We start from the raw sequence: 27,624 nt of genomic DNA, 5'->3' as shown, positions 1-27,624 counted from the left end.
TGCCTGACACTTGTGTGGTGTGAATGTTACTTGCCACTTGTCAGCCCAAGCCTAGATATTGTCCAGGTCTTGCTGCATTTGGACATGGGCTGCTTCAGTATCTGAGGAGTCACGAATGGTGCTGAACATTGTGCAACCATCAGTGAACATCCCCACTTCTGAACTTACGATGGAAGGAAGGTCATTGATGAAGCAGCTGAAGATGGTCGGGCCGAGGACACTACCCTGAGGAACTCCTGCAGTGATGTCCTGGAGCTGAGATGACTAACCTCCAACAACCACAACCATCTTCCTTTGTGCTAGGTATGACTCCAACCAGTGGAGAGTGTTCCCCTGATTCCCATTGACTCCAGTTTTGTTAGGGCTCTTTGATGCTACATTCAGTCAAATTATATCTTGATATAAAGGGCAGTCACTCTCACCTCACTCCTGGAGCTCAGCTCTTTAGTCCATGTTTGAACCAAGGCTATAATGAGGTCAGAAGCTGAGTGGCCCTGGCAGAACCCAAACTGGGCGTCAGTGAACAGGTTATTGCTAAGCAAGTGCCGCTTGATAGCACTGTTGATGACCCCTTCCATTAATTTACTGATGATGGAGATTAGAATGATGGGGTGGTAATTGGCCAGGTTGGATTTGTCCTGATTTTTGTGTACTGCACATACCTGGGCAATTTTCCACATAGCTGGGTAGATGCCAGTGTTGTTGCTGTACTGGAACAGCTTGACTAGGGGCACGGCAAGTTCTGGAGCACAAGTCTTCAGTACTATTGCCAGAAAATTGTCAGGGCCCATAGTCTTTGCAGTATCCAGTACTTTCAGCTGTTTCTTGATATCACGTGGAGTGAATTGAATTGGCTGAAAACTGGCATAAGTGGTGCTGGGGACCTCCAGAGGGTGAAATGGATCATCCTCGCAGCACTTCTAGGTGAACAAATGCTTCAGCCTTATCTGTTGCACTGATGTGCTGCACTCATCAGTGGTAGGGAAACTATTGGAGAAAATTCTGAAGAAGAGAATCTATCTCCACATGGAGAGGCAAGGTTTGATTAGGGATAGTCAGCATGGCTTTGTCAGAAGGAGGTTATGCCTAACAAATTTGATTGAATGTTTTGAGGAGGTGACCAGGTGTGTAGGTGAGGGTAGTGCAGTTGATGTAGTTTATATGGATTTCAGCAAAGCCTTTGACAAGGTCCCACATGGGAGACTTATAAAGAAGGCAAAGGCACATGGGATACAGGGTAATTTGGTGGATTCAAAATTGGCTTAGTTGTAGGAGACAGAGGGTGATGACAGAAGGATGCTTTAGTGACTGGAAGCCAGTGTCCAGTGGCGTACCACAGGGATCTGTGCTGGGTCCCCTATTATTCGTCATTTATATAAACGACATAGATGTCTATGTAGGGGGAGGATTAGTAAGTTTGTGAACGACACAAAGATTGGCCGGGAGGTTAACAGTGAGGTTGAGTGTCTTGGGCTACAGGATGATATAGACGGGATGGTCAAATGGGCAGGTAAGTGGCAGATGGAATTTAACCCTAAAAAGTGTGAGGCGATACACTTTGGAAGGAGTAATTTGACAAGGAAGTATTCAAAGAATGGCATGACACTAGGAAGTTCTGAGGAACAAAGGGACCTTAGCATGTGTGCCATAATCTCTGAAGGCAGAGGGGCAAGGTAGTGGGATGCTGAAAAAGGCATATGGGACATTTGCCTTTATCAACCGAGGCATAGATTACAGAAATAGTGAGGTCATGTTGGAGTTGCATAGAATCTTGGTGAGGCCACAGCCGGAGCACTGTGTGCAGTTCTGGTCGCCACATTATAGGAAGGATGTGATTGCACTGGAGGGGGTGCAGAGGAGATTCACCAGGATGGTCCCTGGGATGAAACATTTAAGTTATGAAGAGAGGTTGGATAGACTTGGGTTGATTTCATTGGAGCAGAGAAGACTAAGGGGTGTCCAGATCGATGTGTACAAGATTATGAGGGGTATGAACAGGGTGGATAGGGAGCAGCTGTTCCCCTTAGTTGAAGGGTCAGTCACAAAGGGGCATAAGTTCAAGGTGAGGGGCAGGAGGTTTAGGGGGGATGTGAGGAAAAACGTTTTTATCCAGAGGGTGACGACGGTCTTGAATGCGCTGCCTGGGAGGGTGGTGGAGGCGGGTTGCCTCACATCCTTTAAAAAGTACCTGGATGAGCACTTGGCACATCATAACATTCAAGGCTATGGGCCAAGTGCTGGTAAATGGGATTAGGTAGGTAGGTCAGGTGTTTCTCACATATCGGTGCAGACTCGATGGGCCGAAGGGACTCTTCTGCACTGTGCGATTCTGTGAACTGGATCGGGTAAGTGTGTTGACAGGATGGTGACATGAGTCTCACATTCCACATGGAATATCATTTTGACACATGCCGTGCATGCATCTCTAAGGCCGGGACTTCATAAACTATTGAAACTTCTGTCTTATAAAGGCACCCCCTGTGTAACTGCCATCCATGCAATCACATCCAGGGCCTTGCACCTGAACGTCACCATGTTCCCTCACCTAGTCTTCACCTTCATCCTCAAATGAATGGCCCTTATCTGATGTTCTACTTCCTCAAGGGCATCCCCTCTCTGAATAGCGAGGTGTAGCTATAAGGAGAGATTGGATAGGTTGGGGTTATTTTCCTTCGAACAAAGAGGGCTGAGAGGTGACTTGATTGAGGTGGACAAAATGATGAGGGGAATAGATAGAGTGGACAGGATAACATTGTTTCCCTTGATGGAGAATTCTAGAACCAGGGGACATAGATTCAAGATAAGTGGCAGAAGGTGTGGGGGGGGGTACATGAGGAAGAACTTTTTACACAGAGGGAGTGGGTGTCTGGAATTTGTTGCCCAAGTTGGTGGTAGAGGTAGAAACTTTAAACTCTTTTAAAAAGTACCTGGATCTGCACCTAAAGTGCTATAAGCTGCAGGGCTATGGGCCGGGTGCAGGAAGGTGGGATTAGAAAGGGCACCTGGGTGTCCTGGGACTGACACGGACAAGATGGGCTGAATGGCCTCCTTCTATGCTGTAACTTTTCTCTGGTTCTATGGTTCTATGGTTCTGGAGGGCACAGCACACTTACGCCCATGAGGGACACACTTGATGGAGCGTAATGCAATGTACTTCCTGATCTGTCAAATCACCTGAACCTAATTTTCAATAGCCTGATGGTCTGTTCGATGATGGCCTGGTGCTTTCATGGCTGTCATTGTATCTCCTCTCCGTGTCTGTTCTGGGTGCCCTCAATGAAGTCATGAGCCATCCCTTCAATGGGTAACCCTTGTCACCCAGAAGCCATCCATCCAACGAATCAGGGCTGCTGAATTAGTCTGACACTGTGAGTTTCGCAGAATGAAGGAGTTGTGACTGCTGCCTGGGTACCTGATGCATACCTGCATTATCTGTCAATGATGATCACAGACCAGCTGGATGTTTGGTGAGTGGAAGCCCTTCCTGTTAATAAAGGTGCAGGGCTGTCCAACAGGAGCCTTTATAGTGACATGCATGCAGTCAATGTCTTCCTGTAAGCTGGGGAAGCCTGCAATTGTCACAACCTTCTGGCTCTTTATGATTGACTCTGGCTGTCCAGTGTGAAAGAGATGTAATTTCCTGCTCTTCGGAACATAGCATCAGTGAAGACCTTGATGCAGTGGGTGTGCACCAGGCTGCATAATGCCACTAAGGTCTCCACATGCTGCCTGAAAGGATCCTGTTGGGAAGAAGTTGAGTGCATCAGTGTCCTTGACATATACAGGCATTGGGTGACCCCCCCACCCAATTGAATGAGCATGTCACAAAGGAATGTGACTGTGGCTCTTGAGAGCCTGAGCCCTCTCTTGCATTGTGTCTCGGACATCTGCTGATAGCTCCGTCTGCCTATATACTCATGGGGCTGCATAGGTCCTTCTGCACCTCCATTTGGGATTCATGATTGTTTCATCACCTGATGAGTCAGACACAGCTCTGCCACCCTAATGCACCACTAGTGTACCCTGGACCTCCTGATGTACCCTTCTTCCTCTCATTCAGCCCCTCCACCTCATCATCCTCCTCGCTGGAGATTGTGACTCCCACAGAGGCCACTATCCTCATGCTTAGCCTAGTTTGAAGGCTATGGCAATGGTCAAGGTCTAAATGGACCTCTTTAGAGGAGGAATACAGCCTCTAAATGAGGTCAGTGAGAAATGCAAACTCTGCTCCTTATATGAAGCACTTCCAGCAGTCACAGAGCTCTGAACTGCTAAACTGAAACCAAGGGCTCAACGAAACCCTTTAAACACAACCTAACAAACTGCCTAAAAAATGGTAAATTCAACAAGTGTGAGACAGACTCTGTAAGCTTTTTATTGCTCACACAACATTATATTCCAGTCAATTGCCTGATTAATGATTCTAACTACCCCACTTAATGACATTTGAATAATACAGGTGGGGCTCCTGAGTTTTAGAAAATCTTCCTGAAATACTGAGGAACAAATGGCCTTGTGAAAATGAGGCACTGAAAGAAATTCATATTATTGAAGAGATTTTACTCAAAAAATTAATTGGACTGAAGGTTGATGAATCCCCTGGACCTGATGAGCTACATCCCAGAGCGTTGAAGGGGGTGGCTGTAGAGATAGTGGATGTATTGGTGGTTATCATTCAAACTCTATAGATTCTGGAAAGGTTCCTGCAGATTGGAAAGTAGCAAATGTAACCCCATTATTTAAAGAGGGTGGGAGAGAGAAAACAGAGAATGACAGACCTGTTAATTTGATGTCAGTAATAGGGAAAATGTTAGAATCTATTATAAAGCATGTGATAACTGAACACCTGGAAAATAATGACATGATTGGGCAGAGTCAACATGGATTTATGAAAGGGAAATCATGTTTGACAAACCTGTTGGAGTTTTTTGAGGATGTTACCTGTAGCATAGATAAAGGAGAACCAGTGGATGTGGTGTATTTGGATTTTCAAAAGGCTTTTGATCAGATCCCACACAGGAGGTTAGTAAACAAAATTAGAGCACATGGGACTGGGGTAATATACTGGTTTGGATTGAGAATTGGTTAATAGACAGAAAACAGAGAGTGGGAATAAAGGGGTCATTCTCAGGATGACAATGAGTGGGTTACTGCAAGGGTCAAAGCTAGGGCCACAGCTGTTCACAACCTATATAGATGATTTGCATATGGGGACCAAATGTCATATTTCCAAATTTGTCAATGACACAAAACTAGGCGGGAATGTGAGTTGTGAGGAGGATGCAAGGAGGCTTCAAAAGGACTTGGTCAGGCTAAGTGAATGGGCAAGAACATGGCAGATGGAATATAGAGTCACAGAGTTGTACAGCACAGAAACAAGCCCTTCAGCCCATGGTGTCCGTGCCAGCCATCAGGCCCCTATCTATTCTAATCCCATTTTCCAGCACTTGGCCTGTAGCCCTGTATGCTATGGCATTTCAAGTGCTCATCTAAATATTTCTTAAATGTTGTGAAGGTTCCTGCCTCTACCACCCCCTCAGGCAGTGTTCAGATTCCAACCACCCTCTGGGTGAAATTTTTTTTCCCCAAATCCCCTCTAAACCTCCTGCTCCTTACCTTAAATCCAAGCCCCCTGGATTTTGACACCTCCGCTAAAGGGAAAAGTTTCTTCCTGACTACCCGATCCATGCCCCTCATAGTTTTGTATACCTCTATCAGGTTTCAGCCTTCTTTGCTCTAAAGAAAACAACACTAGCCTATCCAGCCTCTCTTCATAGTTGAAACACTCCAGCCCAGGCATCATCCTGGTGAATCTCCTCTGCACCCTCTCTAGTGCAATCACATCTTTCCTATAATGTGGTGACCACAACTGCACACAGTACTCCAGCTGTGGTCTAACTAGCATGTTATACAGCTCCAACATAACCTCCCTGCTCTTATATTCTATGCCTTGGCTAATAAAGGCAAGTATATCATATGCCTTCTTAATTACCTTATCAACCTGTGCTGCTGCCTTCAGGGATCTATGGACATCTACATCAAGGTCCCTCTGACCCTCTGTACTTCCTAGGGTCTTATCATTCATGTTGTAATCCCTTGCTGTGTTAATCCTCCCAAAATGCATCACCTCACACTTCTCAGGATTAAATCCTATTTGCCACTGGATATAATGTGAATAAGTGTGAAGTTACCCACTTTGGTAGAAAAAACAAAAAGGCAGAGTATTTCTTAAATGGTGAGAGACTGGGAAGTGTTGATGTCCAAAGGGACCTGGGTGTCCTTGTTCATGAGTCACTAAAAACTAACATGCAGGTGCAGCAAGCAGTTAGGCAGGTAAATGGTTTGTTGGCCTTTATTGCAAGGGGATTTGAGTACAGGATTAAAGATGTCTTGCGCAATTGTACAGAGCCTTGGTGAGACCCTACCTGGAGTATTGTGTACAGTTTTGGTCTCCTTATCTAAGGAAGGATATACTTGTCATTGAGGCAGTGCGATGGAGGTTCACCTGATTAATCCCTGGAATGGCAGGATTGTTTTATGCGGAGAGATTAAGGAAACTTGGACTATATTCTCCAGAGTTTTTGATGGGGTAGATGTGGATAGGATGTTTCCCCTTGGCTGGTGAGTCTAGAACCAGGACACAGTCTCAGAATAAGGGGCAGGCCATTTAAAACTGAGATGAGGAGGAATTTTTTCACTCAGAGGGTGGTGAATCTTTGGAATTGGCAGAAATCGATAGATTTCTGGATACTAATGACATCAAGGAATATGGGGATAGTGTGGGAAAGTCGCATTGAGGTAGATGATCAGCCATGATTGAGCTGAACAGCAAAGCAGGCTTAATGGGCCAAATGGCCTCCTCCAGCTTCTATATTCCTAAATAAAAATGTCATAAAATGCCCCAAGGCACTTCATTGTAGTGTTATGAAACAAAATGACACCAAATCACATAAGGAAATATTAGAATAAAAAGCAAAATACTGCAGATGCTGGAAATTTGAAATAAAAACAGAAACTGCTGGAAAAACTCCGCATTTCTGGCAGCATCAGTGGAGAGAGAAACAGAGTTAATGTTTCGAGTTCATATCATACGCACTTGAAACATTAACTCCGTTTCTCTCTCCACAGATGCTGCCTGGTCTGCTGAGATTTCTAGCATTTTCAGCTTTTACTACGGAAATATTAGGACAGTTAATGAAAGCTTGGATAAAGAGGTGAGGAGTGTCTTAAAGGAAGAAAGTGAGGTGGAGAGGCATAGAGATTTAGTGAAGGTATTCAAGAGCTTGGGGCCTAGGCAGCTGAAAGCATGGCAACTAAGCAGAGAGTATACATAAATGGGTCTTTTTCAGATTGGCAGAATGTGATGAGTGGAGTCCCACAGGAGCCTATGCTGGGCCCTCAACTTTTTATGCTTTACATCAATGATTTAGATGAGGGGAGTGAAGACACGGTAGTTAAAATTGCAGATGACACAAAGATAAGTAGGAATGTTGCGAAGAGGACATGAGGCTGCATTTGGGTATAGATAGATTGAGTGAGTGAGCAAAGATCTAGCAAATGGAGTTTAATGTGGGTAAATGTGAAGTATTACTTAAACGGAGAACAGCTGCATAATTCTGAGGTGCAGAGGGATCTAGGTGTTCTAGTACACGAGTCACAAAAAGTTAGTACGCAGGTACAGCAAGTAATTAAGAAGGCTAATGGAATGTACCCTTTATCACAAGAGGGATTGAACATAAAAGTAAGGATGTTGTGCTTCAGTTATACAGGGCATTGGTGAGACCACATCTCAAATACTGTGTACAGTTTTGGTCTCCTTATTTAAGGAAGGATGTAAATGTGCTGGAGGTGGTTCAGAGGAGGTTTACTAGATTGATACCTGGAATGAGTGGGTTGTCTTATGAGGAAAGGTTGGACAGTCTGGGCTTGTTTCCACTGGAGTTTAGAAGAGTGAGGGGTGATTTGATTGAAGTTTACAAGATCCTGAATGGTCCTGACAAGGTGGATGTGGAAAGGATGTTTCCTCTTGTGGGTGAGTCCAGAACTAGGGGCACTGTTTTAAAATCAGGGGTCGCCCTTTTAGGACAGAGATGAGGAGCAACTTTTCTCTGAGTGTTGTACGACTTCGGAATTCTCTGCTTCAGAAGGTGGTGGAAGCGGGGTCATTGAATATTTTTAAGGAAGAGGTAGAGAGATTCTTGTTAGACAAGGGAATCAAAGGTTATCGGGGTTAGATGGAAATGTGGAAATTGAAACACAAGAAGATCAGCCATGATTTTATTGTATGGCAGAGCAGACTCGAGGGGCTAAATGGTCCAATCCTGGACCATTTCTTAGGTTCCTTTGTAGAGTGATTAAAATTGAGGATGCTCAAGAGATGAGCACAGATTGTTGGATGGTTGTGGGGTTGGAGGAGATTACAGAGAATGGTAGGGGCCAGGCCATGGAGCGATTTGAAAATGATGGTGAGAATTTTAAAATCGAGACATTGCTTGACCAGAAGCCAATGTAGGCCCATGAGCACAGCAGTGATGGATAAATGGGACGTAGTACAAGTTAGGACATGGACAGCAGAGTTTTGTATGATAAGTTTTGGAAAGTAGAATATGAGAGACTGGTTAGGAGTCCATTGGAATAGTCAAGTCTAGAGGTTACAAAGTCATGAATGAGGGTTTCAGCAGCAAATACGAGCTGTAAAGCAAAATATAATTTTTTCCAATATTAATGTGGGAAACTGTGAAGCAGGCTTGTGGCAGCTGTGTACATGTTTGTATGTATGTGTGTGACTAATTTAACTAAACTGAAGACAGTCAAGCTGCAAGGTTTAAATCATCACAGGATTAGGTGTAAAAGCAGGCATTTTGCAGTAGAGATCAACAAGCCAAGATGGGATACAAGTAAATGCAACATGAATTGGAATTTGCATTTGGAGATAAACGAGGAGTTGAATTTTTAACTGTTGAATTTCAAAGAGAAATAAAAGGAAGTTTTACAACTGGCAAAGACCATAAATGAATAAAACCTAGTTATCAAGTTTACTTTTCCTGAAAGTAGTGGCCATGAAGAAAACATGAAAGATTATTATTATTTTCTGGGAAAGGTAACTTCTAAAGAAAGTTAAGATCAATGGATTTAAAGATGAAAGAGAAAACATTTAAGGAAAGATTGAAAGCTGTATGGGTCGTGTAGCTATGTAATATCTTGAAGTGTGTGCTGCATGAGGACAGACCTGGGAAGTAGGCAACTTCCAGCCACCCAAGAGAAGTGTTTGTTTGTTTTCCAGAAAAAGGTTTTGTTACAAGCCTTGGATCTCTATTGTTGAGTGAGTCAGAGAAGCCTGTAAATACCTCCCCGATAGCAACAGTGGGTGCCTTGTGGTAATATTACTGGATTCTTTTATAGCTTAAGAATCTATAGGGACTGTTGCTTAGAAAATGGTGTTTATTTGTGAGTCCAGAAAAGTGGAAACCTTTTGGGAAAGGCTGTAAGACTAAATTAATTATGTAACTGTAATTTTGTGTGCTTAAGTTTTCTTTTCTTTCATTAATAAATGCTTTAAGTTAATATTTAAAACCTCCAAAAGTGGTAGTGAAATCTTTACTTCTGACTTCAGTGCGCATGCCTTCTCATAAAAATACAAATCGCAAATTGTTGTGATACCTTGACCAAGTTTCCCTTTGAGATTTGGTCAACCCAGCAATTACTGCCTGCCATACCATAACAGAACATGTGAATTAGGAGCAGGAGGAGGCCACTCAGCCCCTCGAACCTACTCTGCCATCAATAAGATCATGACTGACCTGATTTTAATCTCAACTTCACATTCCCGCCTACCCATGATAACCTTTCACCCCCTTGCTTATCCAGAATCTTAAAAATATTCACAAACATTTCTTCCACTGCCTTTTGAGGAAGAGAGTTCCAAAGACTCACTACCCTCTGAGAGAAAAAAATTCTCCTCATCTCTATCTTAAATAAGCAACCCTTATTTTTATACAGTAACCCCTAGTTCTAGATTCTCCCACATGAGGAAACATCCTCTCCACATCTACCCAGTCAAGACCCCTCTGGATCTTATATGTTTCAATCAAGTTGTCTCTTATGTTTCTAAATTCCAGTGTATACGAGCCTTGCTTCTCCAACCTTTCCTCATAAGGCAACCCACCCATTCCTGATATTAGTTTAGTGAGCCTTCTCTGAACTGCTTCTAATGCATTTACATCCTTCCTTAAATACTGTACACAGCACTCCAGATGTGGTCTCATCAATGTCCTGTATAACTGAAGCATAACCTTCCTACTTTTGCATTCAATTCCCCTCCCAATAAACAATAACATTCTATTAGCTTTATAGTACAGAGCTTGAGTACTGCTGAAAAAGGCAACATGTCTAAGCTTTTTGTCTTGCACTCATCAGGATATTGTGAATACCAATATAAGGGGAAAATAACAACTTATACTGTAAAGGAGGTGGTGGCATAGTGATATTGTCAGGGGACTGGTAATCCAGAGACCCAGGGTAATACTCTCACCTGGCCTGGCCTAAATGTGATTCCAGACCCACCACAACAATGTGGTTCATTCTTAACTGCCCTAGCAAGCCACTCAGTTGTATCAAACAGCTAAAAAGAAACCGAACAGACCAATCGAATTAGGTATTGGCAAACAAAGCCCTGTTGACCATGCAAAGTCCTCCTTACTAATTGGGGGCTTATGCCAAAATTGAGAGAGCTGTCTCACAGATTATTCAAGCAATAGCTTGACATTGTCATATTCCTGGAATCACAGCTTACAGACACCACCATTATCATCCCTGGGTATGTCCTGCCCCACAGGAAGGACAGGCCCAGCAGAGGTGGTGGTGGCACTGTGGTGTACAATCAGGAGAGCGTTACCCTGGGAGTCCTCAACATGACTCTGGACCCCAAGTCTCATGGCATTCGGTCAAACATGGGCAAGGAAACCTCCTGCTGATTACCACGTACCGCACATCCTCAGCTGTTGTGGTCTCACCAATGCCCTGTACAATTGAAGCATAACTTCCCTACTTTTATAACCAATTCCCCTCACAATAAATGATAATATTCTATTAGCTTTCATAGTTACTTGCTGTACATGCATCCTAACAGGACACCCACATCCCTCCGCACCTCAGAGCTCTACAATCTCTCACCATTTACATAATAAGCTTCTTTTTTATTCTTCCTGCTAAAATGAACAATTTCACATTTGTCCACATTACACTCCATTTGTCAGATCTTTGCCCACTCGCTTAACCTATCTACATCACTTTGTAGCCTCCTTACATCCTCTTCACAATTTACTTTTCTACCTATCTTTGTGTCATCAGCAAATTTAGCCACCATTCCTTCAGTCCCTTCATCCAAGTCATTTTTATAATTTGTAAGTAGTTGAGGCCCCAGCACTGATCCCTGTGGTACACCACTCGTCACATCCTGCCAACCTGAAAAAGGCCCATTTATGCCTGCTCTCTGCTTCCTGTTAGCCAGCCAATCTTCTATCCATGCCAATATGTTAACCCCTACTTTTATTTTCTGCAATAACCTTTGATGGGGAACTTTATCAAATGCCTTCTGGAAATCTAAATACAGTACCTCCACCAGTTCCTGAATATCCACAGTGCATGTGACTCCTTCAAAGAACCACTGATGAACAGTGGCAGCAGTGTGTACCATCTACAAAATATATTGCAGGAACTCACCAAGCCTTCTTAGACAGCACCTTCCAAACCCACAACTGCTACCACCTAAGGCAGCTGACAGATGGGAACGCTATCACCTGGAAGTTCCCCTCCAAGACACTCACCATCTTGACTTGGGAATATGTAGCCGTTCCTTCATTGTCACTGGGGCAAAATCCTGGAACTCCCTCTCTAACAGCACTGTGGATGTATCTACGCCATAGAGGATGCAGCAGTTCATCACCCCCTTTTCAAGGGCAATTAAGGATGGGCAATAAATGCTGGTCTAGCCAGTGATGCCCACATCCCATGGAAATAAATAAATAAATGAGGTCAGGTTCCTTGACTTTCCCAGACAGCATTCCTTGCTAATTCTCACCACTTCTCATTGTCTGCAACTTTGGATCATGCTATACCTTGGATGGATGGATATGCCGTCATGTAGAGCACCAACCACCGCAACACCGACACAATGGTTTCAGTGCCACCCATAATCAAATCAGTGGCGCAGGCAATCAGGTTCTTCATAGTGAAGGTGGAATTTCCATCACCACTCACCTGCCAAAGGAAACCAGAGGAAGTAACAATCGCAGAGTAGGAAAACAACTTGGGCATTTGCTCTGTTATTGGTCGATAAAACTTTGGGAAACATTGAAGGAGATAAGTCATTTTTTTCTGGTAGACCAGCACTTCTACAGAGCACAGTCCCCTCACTGATACCGTGCATACCCATCCAATTACCAAAACCCATTCCATTACCATGGTACCCACACTATTACCATATTATTATTATGTACACTCACCATTCCAGTGGTACCTACCCTGTTACCATGGTACCCATCCCACTACCATGGTACCCATCCTGTTACCATGGTACCCATCCCACTACCATGGTACCCATCCTGTTACCATGGTACCCACCCCATTATCTGGTCTTCTGAACTCATTCCTTTTCTTTTTGACAAATTCTACAAAGTATCAGAGTGTCAAAAAACCCTTGCAATTGTTCTCTAACTAGACATCCTGGGTGGAATCTTACTGTTGTTGAATTTTTCTGCTGCCAGGAACAAATTGGAGTACTGATCTCAATGGTTTCAGCTGGTTGCCCCAGCCTACTTATTTGTAAGTTTTCTCCCGGTCCTGTCTCCAAACGCCCTCCTCAGAGCCATTAAGATTCTATTCCCTGTGTCAGGCTGTTAAGAAACTAACAAGTTTTTCATTCTATTTTTCTGGTTTATTGCGAAGTAGTTTTATGGGGGTAAGTATAGTTGGGTTTGTGTGTGACTTAGTTAGACTTGGAGTCAAGCTTTCAAACATCAAAAGAAGCTCGGTGTTTGACATGCTAATGAGTAAACATGGATGCTGCCTTAGCATGTAAGGTGTGAAGGGAATTTGCATTTTTAGATAAATGAACGGATATTTGGATGTCAAAGGGATCTTAGTCTGTTTACAATTATTCAGATAAGCAAAGCTAAAGAATGTGTTTATTTTTCTCAAAGGTAACTAACAATATATAGTGGCAACTTGGAAGTTTTTATATTATGAGGAAGATACAGTTTCAAAAAAATATGGAACAATAGAATTTACATATTAAAAAGAGAGAAACATATATAAAGGAGAATAAAAGGTTATGTGTCAGAAGGCCATATAAGGTCTAACAGGAGTGTGTGAAATAGCCTTAATGAAGCCTCCAGTTTTTGTGCATAAGTCTGCTATATAACGAAACTGAAGTTAGGGAAAAGCCATTTAGAATTCCATTGTACAGGGTATTGTGTTAACTTGCTGAGCTTGTTTTAAGTCTAAAATCTATTTTTGACCATTGCCTTAAAGAGGGTGTAACTAGGGGTCAGGTTAATTAGGAATTTTCAGAGTTATTATGGTAGTAAGTAATTTATAGTCTTATATTTGTGCTTGAAACCTTTTATATTTTATTAATAAATATTTTATTTTTTTAAATCTCTTAAGGTCTTGGTGGACTTATTACTTCTGAATTCAGTGCACATATCTCATCATAATTACAAATTACAAAACCGCTGTGATAGTGCGACTAAGTCTCCCTCGTGGATTTGGTCCACCTGGGACACATCATCTGCCATGTCATAACGCAGTTTCTCTAATATGCTGACGTCCAGCGAAAGACACTTATATGAAGACAGCAGTTGCAAAGCAACCCTGTTTACACATGATTCATCCCCCACTCTACCAACCTTACCTTCCTATATTCAATTTTTTGATTCCCTATAAGAACTTGGGCTCATACCAATCTCTGCCTCTCATACTTTAACTCATTCTAGGTCCTCTTGCCCTATCACCCTTCTGCTCACTGACTTACACTAGCTCTCACTTAGGCATATTTTAGTCTCAATTTTAAAATTCTTATCCTTTATGAAAAATCCTTCATCCCTCTGTAATCTCTTCAGCCCCAAAACCTGTGTTTAATTGACTGCCACTTCTCTTCAAGGAATGTCTACCTTGAAGAAGTATTGCTCGTCTCTCCGACAGGATTTCCGTATCTCTCTTTTGCCTTGTTCACCTTCATTGCTTTCCATTTCTCTCCTGGTGTTTGACAAAGTGTTTACTAAAACCTGCTTTCACAGCCATATCTCCTTTCTCAGTGACTGTCTACATCTTTTGATTATCTGCTCCTATCACTGCTTGCTTGTCCCTACAACCACCTCCCCCCACCATTTCTCTCCCCCCACCCCCCCCCACCCAACCTTAAACCAGCTTATATTTCACCCCTCTCCTATTTTTACTTAGTTCTGTTGAAGGATCGTGAGGACTCGAAATATCAACTTTGTTCTTCTCCACCGATGCTGCCAGACCTGCTGAGATTTTCCAGGTATTTCTGTTTTTGTTTTGGATTTCCAGCATCCGCAGTTTTTTGTTTTTATTTTTTTCCCTCTGAGATCTCCGTGCTCCTCCAACTTGGGCCTCCTGAACATCCCTGATTTTAACCATTCCACCAGTGGTGGCTGTGCCTGGGCCCCAAGCTCTCAAATCTGGGAGGCAGTGGCATCATGGTAATGTCATTTGACTATTAATCCAGAGGCCCAGGCTAATGGCTCTGGGGACAAAGGTTCAAATGTCACCATGGTTGCTGGTGGAATTTAAATTCAATTAATAAATCTGGAATTAAAAGTTAGTCGAATGAAACCATTATCAATTGTTGTTAAAAATTCATTTGGTTCACTAATGCCCTTTAGGGAAAGAAATCTGCTGCTCTTAACTGGTCTGGCCTACATATAAATTAGGAGCAGGGGAATGTCATTCAGTCCCTTGAGTCTGCTCCGCCGGTCAAGAAGATCTGATTGTGGCCTCAACTCCACATTCTGCCTACACCCGATAACCTTTGACTTCCTTGACAGTCAATAATCTATCTAATTCTGCACCCAAAATATTCATTGACCCTGCCTCCACCAGTCTCTGGAGAAGAGAATTCCAAAGATTCACTACCCTTTGAGAGAAAACACTTCTTCTTTTCTCCATCTTAAATGGGACATCCCTTATTTTTAAACTGTGTCCCCTAGTTCTCGTCTCTCCCACAAAGAGAAACATCCTTTCAGCATCCACCCTGTCAAGTCTGCTCAGGATTTTATATGTCTCAATATGATCACCTCTAAATCTTCTGAACTCCAATGGATAAAGGCTCAATCTGTTCAACCTTTCCTCATTAAATAATGTCCCATCCCAGGTAACAGTCAGGTGAGCCCCCTATGAACTGCTTGAAATGTATTTATACCCTTTTTTAAATAAGGAGACTGAAACTGCGCATTTTAGATGTGGCTCACCAATGCCCTGAACTACTATAGCAAAATATCCCTACTTTTATATTCCCCTTGCAATGAACAACAACACTCTATTTGCATTCCTAGTCACTTGCTGCCCTTATCTGGTCTGGCCTACATATGAGTTAGGAGCAGGGTAGGCCATCTGGTAGGCCTAATCACTTGCTGTACTAACTTATCCTGATTCATGTACCAGGCAGCAGGATCCCTCTGTACCTCAGAATTCTGCAATGTCTCTCCATTTAAATAATATGCTGATTTTCTATTCTTCCTGCAAATGGAAAAGTTCGCATTTCCCCACATTATACTCCAGCTACCACATTTTTGACCACTCACGTCATCTATTTATATCCCTTTGCAGACTCCTCATGTTCTCTCCACAAATTACTTTCCTACGTAGCTTCGTGTCCCCAAATTTAGCAACCGTACATTCAGTCCCTTACACCAAGTCATTTATAAGAATTGCAAATAGTTCAGGCCCCAGCAATGATTCTCATAGATGTCCACAGCACAGAAGGAGGTCATTCGGCCCATTGTGTTCATGCTGGTCAACAAAGATCTGACTACACTAATGCGATTTTCCAGCGCTTGGCCCTAACCCTGGAGGCTATGGCAACGCAAGTGAATATCTAAATACTCCTTAAATGTTACGAGAGTTTCTGACTCAACCAGCCTTTCAGGCAGTGAGTTCCAGACTCTCACCATCCTTTGGGTGAAAATATTTCTCCTCAACTCCTCTCTACCCTTCTACCTCTTACCTTAAACCTATGATCCTGGGTTATTGACCCCTCTACTAATGGAAAAAGCATCTTCCTATCCACCTTATCTATGCCCCTCATAATCTTATACACCCCTATCAGGTCCCCTCTCAACCTTTGGTGCTCCAAGGAAAACAACTTCAGCCTATCCAATCTTTCCTCATAGCTCAGACCCTCCAGCCCAGGCTGCATCCTGGTGAATCTCCTCCGCACCCTCTCCAGTGCAATCACATCCTTCCTGTAATGTAGTGACCAGAACTGCACGCAGTACTCCAGCCTAACCAGTGTTTTATACAGTTCCAGCATAACCTCCCTGCTCTTGTATTCTATGCCTCGGTAATAATGGCAAATATCCCACATGTCTTCTTAACCACCTCATCTACCCGCCCTGCTATCTTCAGGGATCTGTGGATATACACACCAAGGTCCCTCTGATCTTCAGTACTTCCCAGGGTCCTGGTATAATCCCTTGCCTTGTTAGCCCTCCCCAAGTGCATTACATCACACTTTTCCAGGTTGAATTCCATTTGCCACTGCTCTGCTCACCTGACCAGTCCATTGATATCCTCCTGCAGTTTATGGTTACCCTCCTCACTATTTACCACCCTAGCAATTCTTGTGTCATTCGCGAACTTGATCGTACCCCCTACATTTAAGTCTAAATCATTTATGTTCACCACAAGCAGCAAGGGCCCCAGCACTGAGCCCTGCGGAACCCCACTGGAAACAGACTTCCAGTCACAGAAACATCCCTCGACCATCACCCTCTGCTTCCTGCCTCTCAGCCAATTTTGGATCCAATGTGCCACTTTGCCTTAGGTCCCATGGGCTCTTACTTTCTTGACCAGTCTGCCATGAGGGACCTTATCACAAGCCTTGCTAAAATCCATGTAGACCACATCAATTGCATTACCCTCATCAACATTCACAGAATCACAGAATCAGACAGAGTGCAGAAGAGGCCCTTCAGCCCATCGAGTCTGCACCAACACGTGAGAAACACCTGACCTACCTACCTAATCCCATTTACCAGCACTTGGCCCATAGCCTTGACTGTTATGACGTGCCAAGTGCTCATCCAGGTACTTTTTAAAGGTTTTGAGGCAACCTGCCTCCACCAGCCTCCCAGGCAGTGCATTCCAGATCATCACCACCCTCTGGGTAAAAAAGTTTTTCCTCACATCCCCCTAAACCTCCTGCCCCTCACCTTGAACTTATGTCCCCTTGTGACTGACCCTTTGGCTAAGGGAAACCGCTGCTCCCTATCCACCTTGTCCATGTCCCGCATCATCTTGTACACCTCAATCAGGTTGCCCCTCAGTCTTCTCTGCTCCAATGAAAACAACCCAAGTCTATCCAACCTCTCTTCATAACTTAAATATTTCATGCCAGGCAACATCCTGGTGAATCTCCTCTGCACCCCCTCTAGTGCAATCACATCCTTCCTATAATGTGGTGACCAGAACTGCACACAGCACTCCAGCTGTGGCCTCACCAAGGCTCTATACAGCTCAAATATGACAACCCTACTTTTGTAATCTATGCCTTGATTGACAAAGGCAAGTTTCCCATATGCCTTTTGCACCACCCCACTAACATGACCCTCCACCTTCAGAGATCTATGGACACACACGCCAAGGTCCTTTTGTTCCTCAGAACTTCCTAGTGTCATGCCGTTCATTGAATACTTCCTTGTCAAATTACTCCTTCCAAAGTGTATCACCTCACAATTTTCAGGGTTAAATTCCATCTGCCACTTATCTGCCCATTTGACCATCCCATCTTTATCTTCCTGTTGCCCAAGACACTCAACCTCACTGTTAACCACTTGGCCAATCTTTGTGTCATCTGCAAACTTACTAATCCTACCCCCCACATAGTCATCTATATCGTTTATATAAATGATGAATAATAGGGGACCCAGCACAGATCCCTGTGGTATGCCACTGGACACTGGCTTCCAGTCACTTCTGTCATCATTCCTGGTTACATCCTCAAAAAATTCGATCAAATTTGTCAAACACGACCTTCCCTTAACAAATCCATGCTGACTATCCCTGAGTAATCTGTGTCTCTCCAAGTGCAGATATATCCTGCTCCTCAAAATCCTTTCTAGTAACTTCCCCACCACCGGGGTTAGACCGACTGGCCTATAATTTCCTGGTCTATCGCTTCCTCCCTTTTTTAATAATGGGACAACGTTAGCAGTTCTCCAGTCCCCTGGCACCTCATCTGTGGCCAGAAAGGATTTGAAAATTACTGCCAGAGCCCCTGATTCTCTTCCCTTGCCTCCCTCAACAGCCTGGGATACATTTCATCCAGGCCTGCAGGTTTATCCACTTTTAAGGCTGCTAAGCCCGCTAGTACCTCCTCTCTCTCCATGTTAATTCCCTCTACTATTTCACAATCCTCCACTCTGATGTCTATATCTGTGTCTTCCTTTTGCATTGTCGCACTCCACTTGTTACATCTTGCCAATCTGAAAATGACCCATTTATGCCTGCTCCTGTTTCTATCATCTAGTCAATTCTCCATGCCAATATATTATCTGCTAATGTGAGCTCTTACTTTGCGTAGTAACCATTGCTTCGGCATCTTGTCAAATACCTTCTGGAAATCTAAGTACAGAACATCTGTAGGTTCCGCTTTATCCATGCTGTTTGATACTTCCTCAAAGAACTACAATAAATTAGCCAAACATGATTTACCTTTCACAAAATCATATTGACACTGCCTGATTGCATTGAGATTTTCTAAGTTCCCCGCTATAATCTCCTTAATAATAAAGAAATTTCCCTCTAACAGATTCACTATTTTCCAACTTCATGGGATCTTTCCAGAATCTAGAGAATTTTGGAAAATATCTGTTCAATTTATCTTCCGTCATTTCCTTATTTTCCATTATTATGAACATGCAAACATAGGAATTAGGAGTAGGAGTAGGCCATTCGGCCCCTCGAGCCTGCTCCACCATTCAATAAGATCATGGCTGATCTATTTGTGTTTCGATTTCCATATTCCCATCTAACCCCGATAACCTTTGATTCCCTTGCCTAACAAGAATCTCTCTACCTCTGCCTTCAAAATATTCAATGACTCCATCCCCACCACCTTCTGAGGCAGAGTTCCAAAGTCGCACAAACCTCCAAGAGAAATAATTTCTCCACATCCCTGCCCTAAAAGGGCAACCCCTAATTTTAAAACAGTGCCCCTAGTCCTGCACTCACCCACAAGAGGAAACATCCTTTCCACACCCGTTTTGTCAAGACCATTAGAGATCTTATATGCTTCAATCAAGTTAACCCTCCCTCTTCTAAACTCCAGCCTGTCCAACTTTTCCTCATAAGACAACCCGTTCTTTCCGGTTATCAATCTAGTAAATCTCCTCTGAACCACCCCCATTGTATTTACATCCTTCCTGAAGTAAGGAGACCAAACTTGCACACAATATTCGAGATGCGGTCTCACCAATGCCCTGTATAACTGAAGAATATCATCCTTACCTTAATATTCTACTTCTCCTGTAATAAAGGATAGCAGTCCATTATCCTTCTTGATTACATGCTATACCTGCATCTAACTTTTGTGATTCATGTCTGAGAACACCTAGATCCCACTGCACCTCAGAATTCTGAAGTCATTCTCCATTTAAGTAATACTCTGCTTTTTTATTCTTCCTGCCAAAGTGAAAAACTCCATGTTTTCTCACATTATACCCCTCCTGCCAGCTTTATGCCCACTCAAGCTATCTAGATCAGTCAGCAAACTCCTTGGCTGGGATTTCCTGTGTCCCTGACGTTGGCCATGTTTGGTGGTATGAGTGGACAATGTAGCGTGATTGGTGGCATGAAACCAGTTCTCACTCATCCACTCAGCCGGATAACGGCATTTCCCACATCGGACATCGGGAACCTCATCTGCATATCATTATTAGGCCTGCTGGCCGGAATCGTACCCCCCACTGGATTGCCTATCCAGGTCGGCAGTAAAGCATGCCGACGTGTTTCACAACAGCAAATAAAAGGCGTGCACTTGGTGGCCAGCACTTTGAGGGGAACTTGGAGGTGAGTACACAGTAACAATGTACAGTGCTTGCCAGGGTTGCCTGTTGGACGTAAAGCTTGAGGCGCATGGGGGGAGGGGGGGGGGTCAAGGGCAGCCCCGCCATTAAGGCGACTTGTGGGGGAGTTGAGGGCTGCCCTGTGGTTGAATGTAACACACAAGCATTTGGGGTGGGGGGTAAGGTGAGCAAGGGAAGCGGCCACACATTAGGAAACCTTGTATAAAGTGACCATTCCTCTGCAGCTGAGACAGTTCAGATGCAGCCACATTGATATGATTCGAGTCGGGCCTCAAGCTTCACTGCCCACTCAAGCAAGGCAGAGGCATCAAAGTGCCACCAAGTGTTCCAGAGGTTTTCACCACTGCCACCCCTCCCCTACCCTCTGGGCACAGACTGCAAACTCATGTGTTTTATTGGACTGCAGATCAGTTGGACAACTGGGCACATTGTACAATCTCCTTGCTAAAGCTGGTCATGGAGCAGTCACTGCTGGAGACGCTCACAGCCCCTTGCAATGTCACCATCCTGATTTGGACCAGTCTCCCCTATGGTTCAAGCTAACAGTGCAGCCTTGCAGTGCGAGTTAGGAGAATGCCTGTGTCTGAGCTGAGAGCACAGCATGCAGTCCAATGGCTGAAGCAGCTGCCAATCGGTCAGGTGAGATGGGGTTGAGGCGGTGGGGTTTCGGGCAGCCATGCAGTGCACTAAACTCTGGCCATCCAAGTGGTGGCCTACACTCTCCGGGAAGCATTGAGGGGCCTTCAGACTGAACCAGGACAGATTCTTAGTGCACCCATACTAACCAAGCATCTTTCTCTTTCATCCTGCAGGAGCCTGGTGAACTAGCTGTCTGCCTGAGAGAGTAAAGATGATGGAGGAGAGCGCAAGTGAGGCTCCCAGCTCCACAGAGGCAGGATCAGCAACCTCAGGAATAAGGGGCAGCTGGAGCTCCTGCCCAGGAGCCACAGAGAGCTGTCGCTGGTCGGCACTTAGTGACACCCAGAGTCTACAGACCTTTCATAGCTGCAGATGACTGAGAACCAGCGTCGCCGAAGACTGTGCATGTCTAGGGAACTGGTCGGTCACATCTGCCAGCTACTGCGGGATTTGTTGCCAAGAAGACATGGAAAGCATCCACCGCCAGTGGCCATGAAAGTGACTGTGGCGGTCAATGTCTATGCCAGTAGCTCCTTTCAGGGCTCCACAGGTGACCTCTGTGGAACAACACAAGCCTTCACCCACAAATGCATCCATGAGGTCACGCTTACCATCTTCATGAAGGCTTATAACTTTGTGCATTTCACCTGGGACTAGGACAGCCAGGATGCAAGGGCCATGGGATTCACTCAGATTCGGGTTTCCCAAAGATGCAGGGTGCGATCGACTGCACTCCTGCGGTGCTCAGATCTCCGTCGCTACACATGGTGGACTAGACCAACCACAAGGACTTCTATTCACTGAATGCGCAGCCGGTGTGTGACCACCAGAAACATATCCTGCAGGTCTGCGCAGTGTTTCCAGGGAGTGTGCACAACTCCTACATCATCAGTCAGTCACAGATCCCTAAGGTCTTTCAGGGTCCACAGAGGCTGCAGGGTTGGCTCCTTCGGGACAAGGGCTATCCACAGAGGCCGTGGCTGATGACACCCGTGCAGCAGCCTCAGACTGCAGCAGAGCGACGCTATAATGAGGCTCATGCTGCAGCTCACAACTTGGTGGAGCAGACCATCAGGATGTTGAAGATGAGGTTCCAGTGTCTAGACCAGTCTGGTGGAGCCCTGCAATACAGTACGCAGAGGGTGTCACACATCGTCGTCATCTGCTGTGCCCTTTACAACCTGGCGCTGCAACAGGGAGAGGAGCTGGCTGAGGGGGAGATGGAGGAGCTGGAGGTCTCCTCCAATGAGGAGGACACTGACGGGGATGAGGGTGAGGAGATCCGTGAAGGTGGTGATGATGGGGTTGAGGCCCTCGCACTGGCCAGGTGAGGCAGAAATGCTCGGGAGGCCCTCATAGCTGCTAGATTTGTGGAGGGTGATGACGACATGCAGTGAGGAGACCCATAGATCCTCACATCGCATCTGTGAATGTTTAACTCCAGTCTGGCTTGTGGCAGTGCAAATACCCTCTGTATCTGTTATGGACATACAGTGGAGACCCCAATAGTCACTCGACTGCAGGAGAATAATGACGACATGCAGTGAGGACACTCCATAGCTCTTCACATAGCCCCTCAGAATGTCTGACTCCTGTCTGACTGAGGGCAGCTCACTTGCACTCTGTGATCAGGGCCATATCATGGGGATGCAGCCATGAAACTTTAAAAGCATCTGATCCTTTGTCCGCCTTCAGCACCTGACCCCCTTCAGGAGCACAGCATCACTGGTCACAGATGCTGAAGAGATGGGGGGCCAGCCCCTCCTTAACAAGGTGCTGAGAGCACACAGAGAGAGTGGCAGAACCCTGAGGTGCCTGCCCACTACATTGTAGCAGCAACAACCAGCACTGCCAAGGTGCAGGCATCAGTAATCGGGAGTGTGAGACTAGACCATCACTGTGGTCTGAAGGTGCACAGAGAACAGGGAAGAGGCCCTGGACTGAGACACCTGCCTTTATCTTGTGCAGAAAGGTTTCACATCTGAGTGACAAGAACAATGCTCATCAGAACAAGGAGCCACAGGCAGGGAGATGTTCTTGTGAGTTACTGACAATAGTGAACAGTGTGTACAAGTGATCAACACCCATGCCCAGGCTGTGCAACTACATCTTCTTAACTTTCCTTGCTGCTATGTCGGCAGCCTGCTGACTGTGATGCCCTGTCTGTGATGGCCTTGGCGGGCATCCTCTGGAGGGCCGAGACCTGGAGAGACCTGCTTTCGGGGTCCTGCTGTGTGACAGTGACACCCTCCTCGGCCTGTGGAGCTGGAGCTGCTGAGGTCACAGGAAGAGGGGATTCGGATTGGCCAGACACTCTCAGAGTCACCTGGGCCCATAGCCCCGGGGTGTGCACCTGCTGATCCTCCTCCCTACGGGTGCCTGAGGGCCCGAGGCTGACTCCTTGAGGAGAAGGGGTAGCTGGAGTGAGATTAAGCTTTCCGGGACCTCTCTTGTGTACACACAGTTGGAGGCCAACTATGGCACCAGCGATGAAATTGAGCCCATGCAGCAGCGCAGGAGCGACGTCCTGTATGGTGGCCGCCATCCTGCCAGTGTTGACCTCGGTGCGTTGCAATGCTGGCGCTATCACCTCAGCCTGAAGACAGACAGACTCCTCCATTGTGCTTTGCAATCTGAGGAGTGCAGCAGACATCCCTCCCTGATTTCCCAAGCTTGCCTTTGCAGCTCCAGCAACTGTGACATGACCGAATCCAGAGTCTCCTCATCTGACTCGGTCTCAGCAACATTCAGGCCTCCAGCAGTCCGCCGAGTGATGGGGTGGAGACTGGGCAACCGCTTTGCAGAACACCTGTGGTCTGTCCGCAAGAATGACCCAAACCTCCCTGTCGCTTGCCACTTTAACACTCCACCCTGCTCTCTTGCCCACATGTCTGTCCTTGGCTTGCTGCATTGTTCCAGTGAAGCCCAACGCAAACTGGAGGAACAACACCTCATCTTCCGACTAGGCACTTTACAGCCTTCCGGACTGAATATTGAATTCAACAACTTTAGGTCTTGAGCTCCCTCCTCCATCCCCACCCCCTTTCTGTTTCCCCCTTCCTTTTGTTTTTTCCAATAAATTATATAGATTTTTCTTTTCCCACCTATTTCCATTATTTAAAAATATTTTTAAATCTTTTATGCTCCCCCCACCCCCACTAGAGCTACCATCCATTCTTAATTAGCACATTCGTTTAGATAATATCACCAACTTTAACACCTATGTGTTCTTTTGTCCTGTTGTCTGTGACATCTTTTGATGATCTGCTTCTATCACTGCTTGTTTGTCCCTACAAGCACACTAACCCCCTCCACTTCTCTCCCCCCACCCAAACCCACCTCCCCCCCCCCCCCCATCCCCACACACACCTTAAACCAGCTTATATTTCACCCCTTTCTTGGATTCACTCAGTTCTGTCGAAGGGTCATGAGGACTCGAAACGTCAACTCTTTTCTTCTCCGCCGATGCTGCCAGACCCGCTAAGTTTTTCCAGGTAATTCTGTTTTTGTTTTGGATTTCCAGCATCCGCAGTTTTTTTGTTTTTATCTCTAGACAGGGTAGATGCAGGAAGGATGTTCCCAATGGTGGGGGAGTACAGAACCAGGGGTCACTGTCTGAGGATACGGGGTAGACCATTCAGGATGGAAATAAGGAGAAATTTCTTCACCCAGAGAGTGGTGAGCCTGTGGAATTCGCTACCACAAAGTAGTTGAGGCCAAAACATTGTATGTTTTCAGGAAGGAGTTAGATATAGCTCTTGGGGCAAAAGCAATCAAAGGGTATGGGGAGAAAGCGGGAACAGACTATTGAACTGAATGATCAGCCATGATCATTTTGAACGGTGGAGCAGGCTCGAAGGGCCGAATGGCCTACTGCTGCTCCTACTTTCTATGTTTCTACGATATTCGAATCTGCACCTCTTTCGAGGAGGAGGCTGCTAAGCTAGCCAGTGAGGAGCAGGGCCATGCCTGGTCTGAAAGCGAGATAGTACACTCCCCAGAAGCCAGTGAGGATGCCTCCTGTCTGCAGTTGTCAGATGAGCCCACAGATTGAGACATTGCTTTAATAAGGAAGCCTGCTTAGGCAGCCACAAAATTTTTCTCTTATCCAAGAAAAGCAGGAGGCCCACAAGGGAGACTAGCCACAGAACCAGCCCCAACCAAACCTCTGAGGATAATGCCTCACAGTCCTCAGAGGATGCACCATCCTGTCATTCACCTGCACTCTCCACCAGCACGGATACACTCACCTCAGTGCGCGTTCTAAATAGGTTCAGGGTGACAATCGGGTAGGCACATCGCTGACACCAGTCCACAGATGGTGGATGAAGTGACAGCCAAGGTCTCTGACACTCAGGGGACTGCTGGAGACCCACGCAGATGACAAGTCTCTGGGTTCAGCTCTAAGAGACCTGATGGAGATGCAGAGACAGGCAGGGGAACATCAGACAGAGATGCCAAAGGCCATACACAGACTGGATTGAAGGCTAGAGGAGTCCGTCCACGTTCCGTCTGATCTCGCAGCTCCAACATGCAAGCGCTTGTCTCCATGGAAAGGGCGGAGGCTGCCTTAGAGACTCAGGTCCAGCAGAACACACAATGGCTGCCGGATATGCGCTCGGACCTGTACTCCTTTGCCCTAGCCATGGGTGCAGTGCAGCAGTGGCTATCAGGGACTTCCCTCCAGGTGCCCCTTCTCCTCAAGGAGTCAGGGAGGTGCCATTGGGCACCCACAGGTGGGAGGAGCACCTGCCAGGCACCCCGGCATGCCCAGAATACTCCAAGGCCTCCCTGTGCTCCACCTCCCCTCTGCCAGTGACCCAACGCTTCCAGCAGGTCAGGACAAGGAGGGTGCACCTGCATCTGAGCAGGAGACCCTTAGCAGGCCGGGGCCATCTAGGCCTCAGGTCGCCAGAGGACACCTGCCAAAGTCATCACAGTCAACAGGGTATAACAGTTAGAGGGTTGCCTCCACCTCAGCCATGGTTGTCAAGGCTGCACCTGTGCCTTGTAATAGGAGAAGGAAGATTAAGAAGTTTTGGAGGCACACAGGTGGTACAGGTGTACAACCATTATATAGAGTTTTGGCACCTGGAAATATCTGTTCACTTGCACCTTTTGGAAGTGTCCTGGATTCTCATCTTGCTGGTTAGTTGCTTCAGTAGTAGAAGGCTCTGGAATGGGGCCCCTTCAGGGTCTGATAATGATTGAACCCCTATAGATTCACTTCACTCACATTATCAACACACAAAAATCCAACATGTGCATGATTATGCACTGGCCATTATGTGTGAGTGTTCGACCTGGACACACACCATGTAACCACTACTTGTGGCTCACCATGTTCTGAGCTCTGAAAATGATATCTGCACAGTGTTCAGCAAGACCATTGCATTTCCTGCTGCTGTTGCCCTGATGTGAAATGTGGGTGGATGCAAAGAGTACTCAAGGGGAGTTAAACAGGCTATGTGAGTGGCAAGGAATACTATAGATGCAGTTTCAGGGTTGAAAGAGTAAAAATCGACACTTTGTTCTTAACAATAGAAAACCAGAGGCTTCCTTAAATGTTTGGAGAATGTTATGGTGGTCATGTCCAATTGTTAATGGCCATCCTTCATGAATTGTCATTTTGAACTAACATTCAACTGAAGGCAACAAATAAGGAGGCAACGGGCAAGTTAGCCTTGACTGCAAGAGGGATTGAGTGTCGGATTAAAGAGGTGTATGTGCAGTTCACTGAAGCCTCTGTGAGACCTCACGTGGTTAATTGTTTGGCCTGCTCCTTATCAAGGGTTGGAATAGACCTCGCATTAAGGGACTGCTACCAAAGTGCACTGGACCTCAGTGAAGGTCCGGGGTCTTAGTTCATGAGGTGAGAGAGTAGGATGAACCCGTTTGCTGAAGACTGGGAGACTATCCATGTGAAGCATCAGCAGCTCTAACAGCCTCTGCAGGGTCCATGCAGGAAAGATGTTTACCTTGGCTGGGGTATCCACAATGATCGATCACAGCCTCACACTAAAACTAAGGCCATTTAGGAATGAGGCTTGTAGGAATCTCTGCAATTGGAGGGTCTGGAATGGTTGCTACTCAATAACCCATAGTGCAGGTGAGGCACTCTCAGTGAGTGGATTCCAAAGTAATTTCAGACTTTTCACAATGATAAAGAGATATATGGTTACTATGGGCAAGTGGGGATTGGGGAACAGGAACACAAACTTCTCTGGTCAATCCATATGAAGGAGTGATCTCGAGGGGCTAAACAGTGTTCTTATGCTGCTCCTCCCTGTGCACCCATCTATCTGGTTCCACCTAAAGGAGCTCTCAGTTAGGTCTGCCCCCCCATTGGGAGCAGGTGTGAGGGTGACACGAGTGTATCCCTGCCGAGGTAAGATTTGATATTGCTTCCACGCGTACCAACTTTGTGAGGGCATGGGAAAAATCTTATTTCTACTTACAGATGTCCAAGGTTGCAGGAGAACGGAGCACAGATTTAGTATCAAGGCTCTGTATAGCAGCACAATGTGGCACATGCAAAGGATCAGACCACCAGCAGGGAAGACGTTAAGTAGTACAATTTGATTCAGTTATTATATAGGTCCATTAGAGCAAAGTATAACGTCTGATACCAAAAAGGAGCTGCAGCCTGCCAGCCAGC

General features: G+C 45.6%; 1 protein-coding gene across 2 annotated transcripts in view; it reads right to left on the bottom strand.

Annotated features, from left to right (window-relative positions):
- LOC121290943 (cytochrome P450 2J1-like) overlaps window positions 1–27,624 on the bottom strand; it is a 241,128-nt gene that overhangs the window by 41,803 nt on the left and 171,701 nt on the right. For both annotated transcript variants that reach the window (XM_041212000.1, XM_041212001.1), the window contains exon 6: window positions 12,117–12,258. In XM_041212000.1, the coding sequence (XP_041067934.1) occupies window positions 12,117–12,258 (142 nt within the window). The remainder of the gene's footprint in view (window positions 1–12,116; window positions 12,259–27,624) is intronic.

Source organism: Carcharodon carcharias, chromosome 18, assembly GCF_017639515.1.
Source record: "Carcharodon carcharias isolate sCarCar2 chromosome 18, sCarCar2.pri, whole genome shotgun sequence".
NCBI classification, from domain to species: domain Eukaryota; kingdom Metazoa; phylum Chordata; class Chondrichthyes; order Lamniformes; family Lamnidae; genus Carcharodon; species Carcharodon carcharias.
This window is presented reverse-complemented; position numbering and strand designations above follow the sequence as displayed.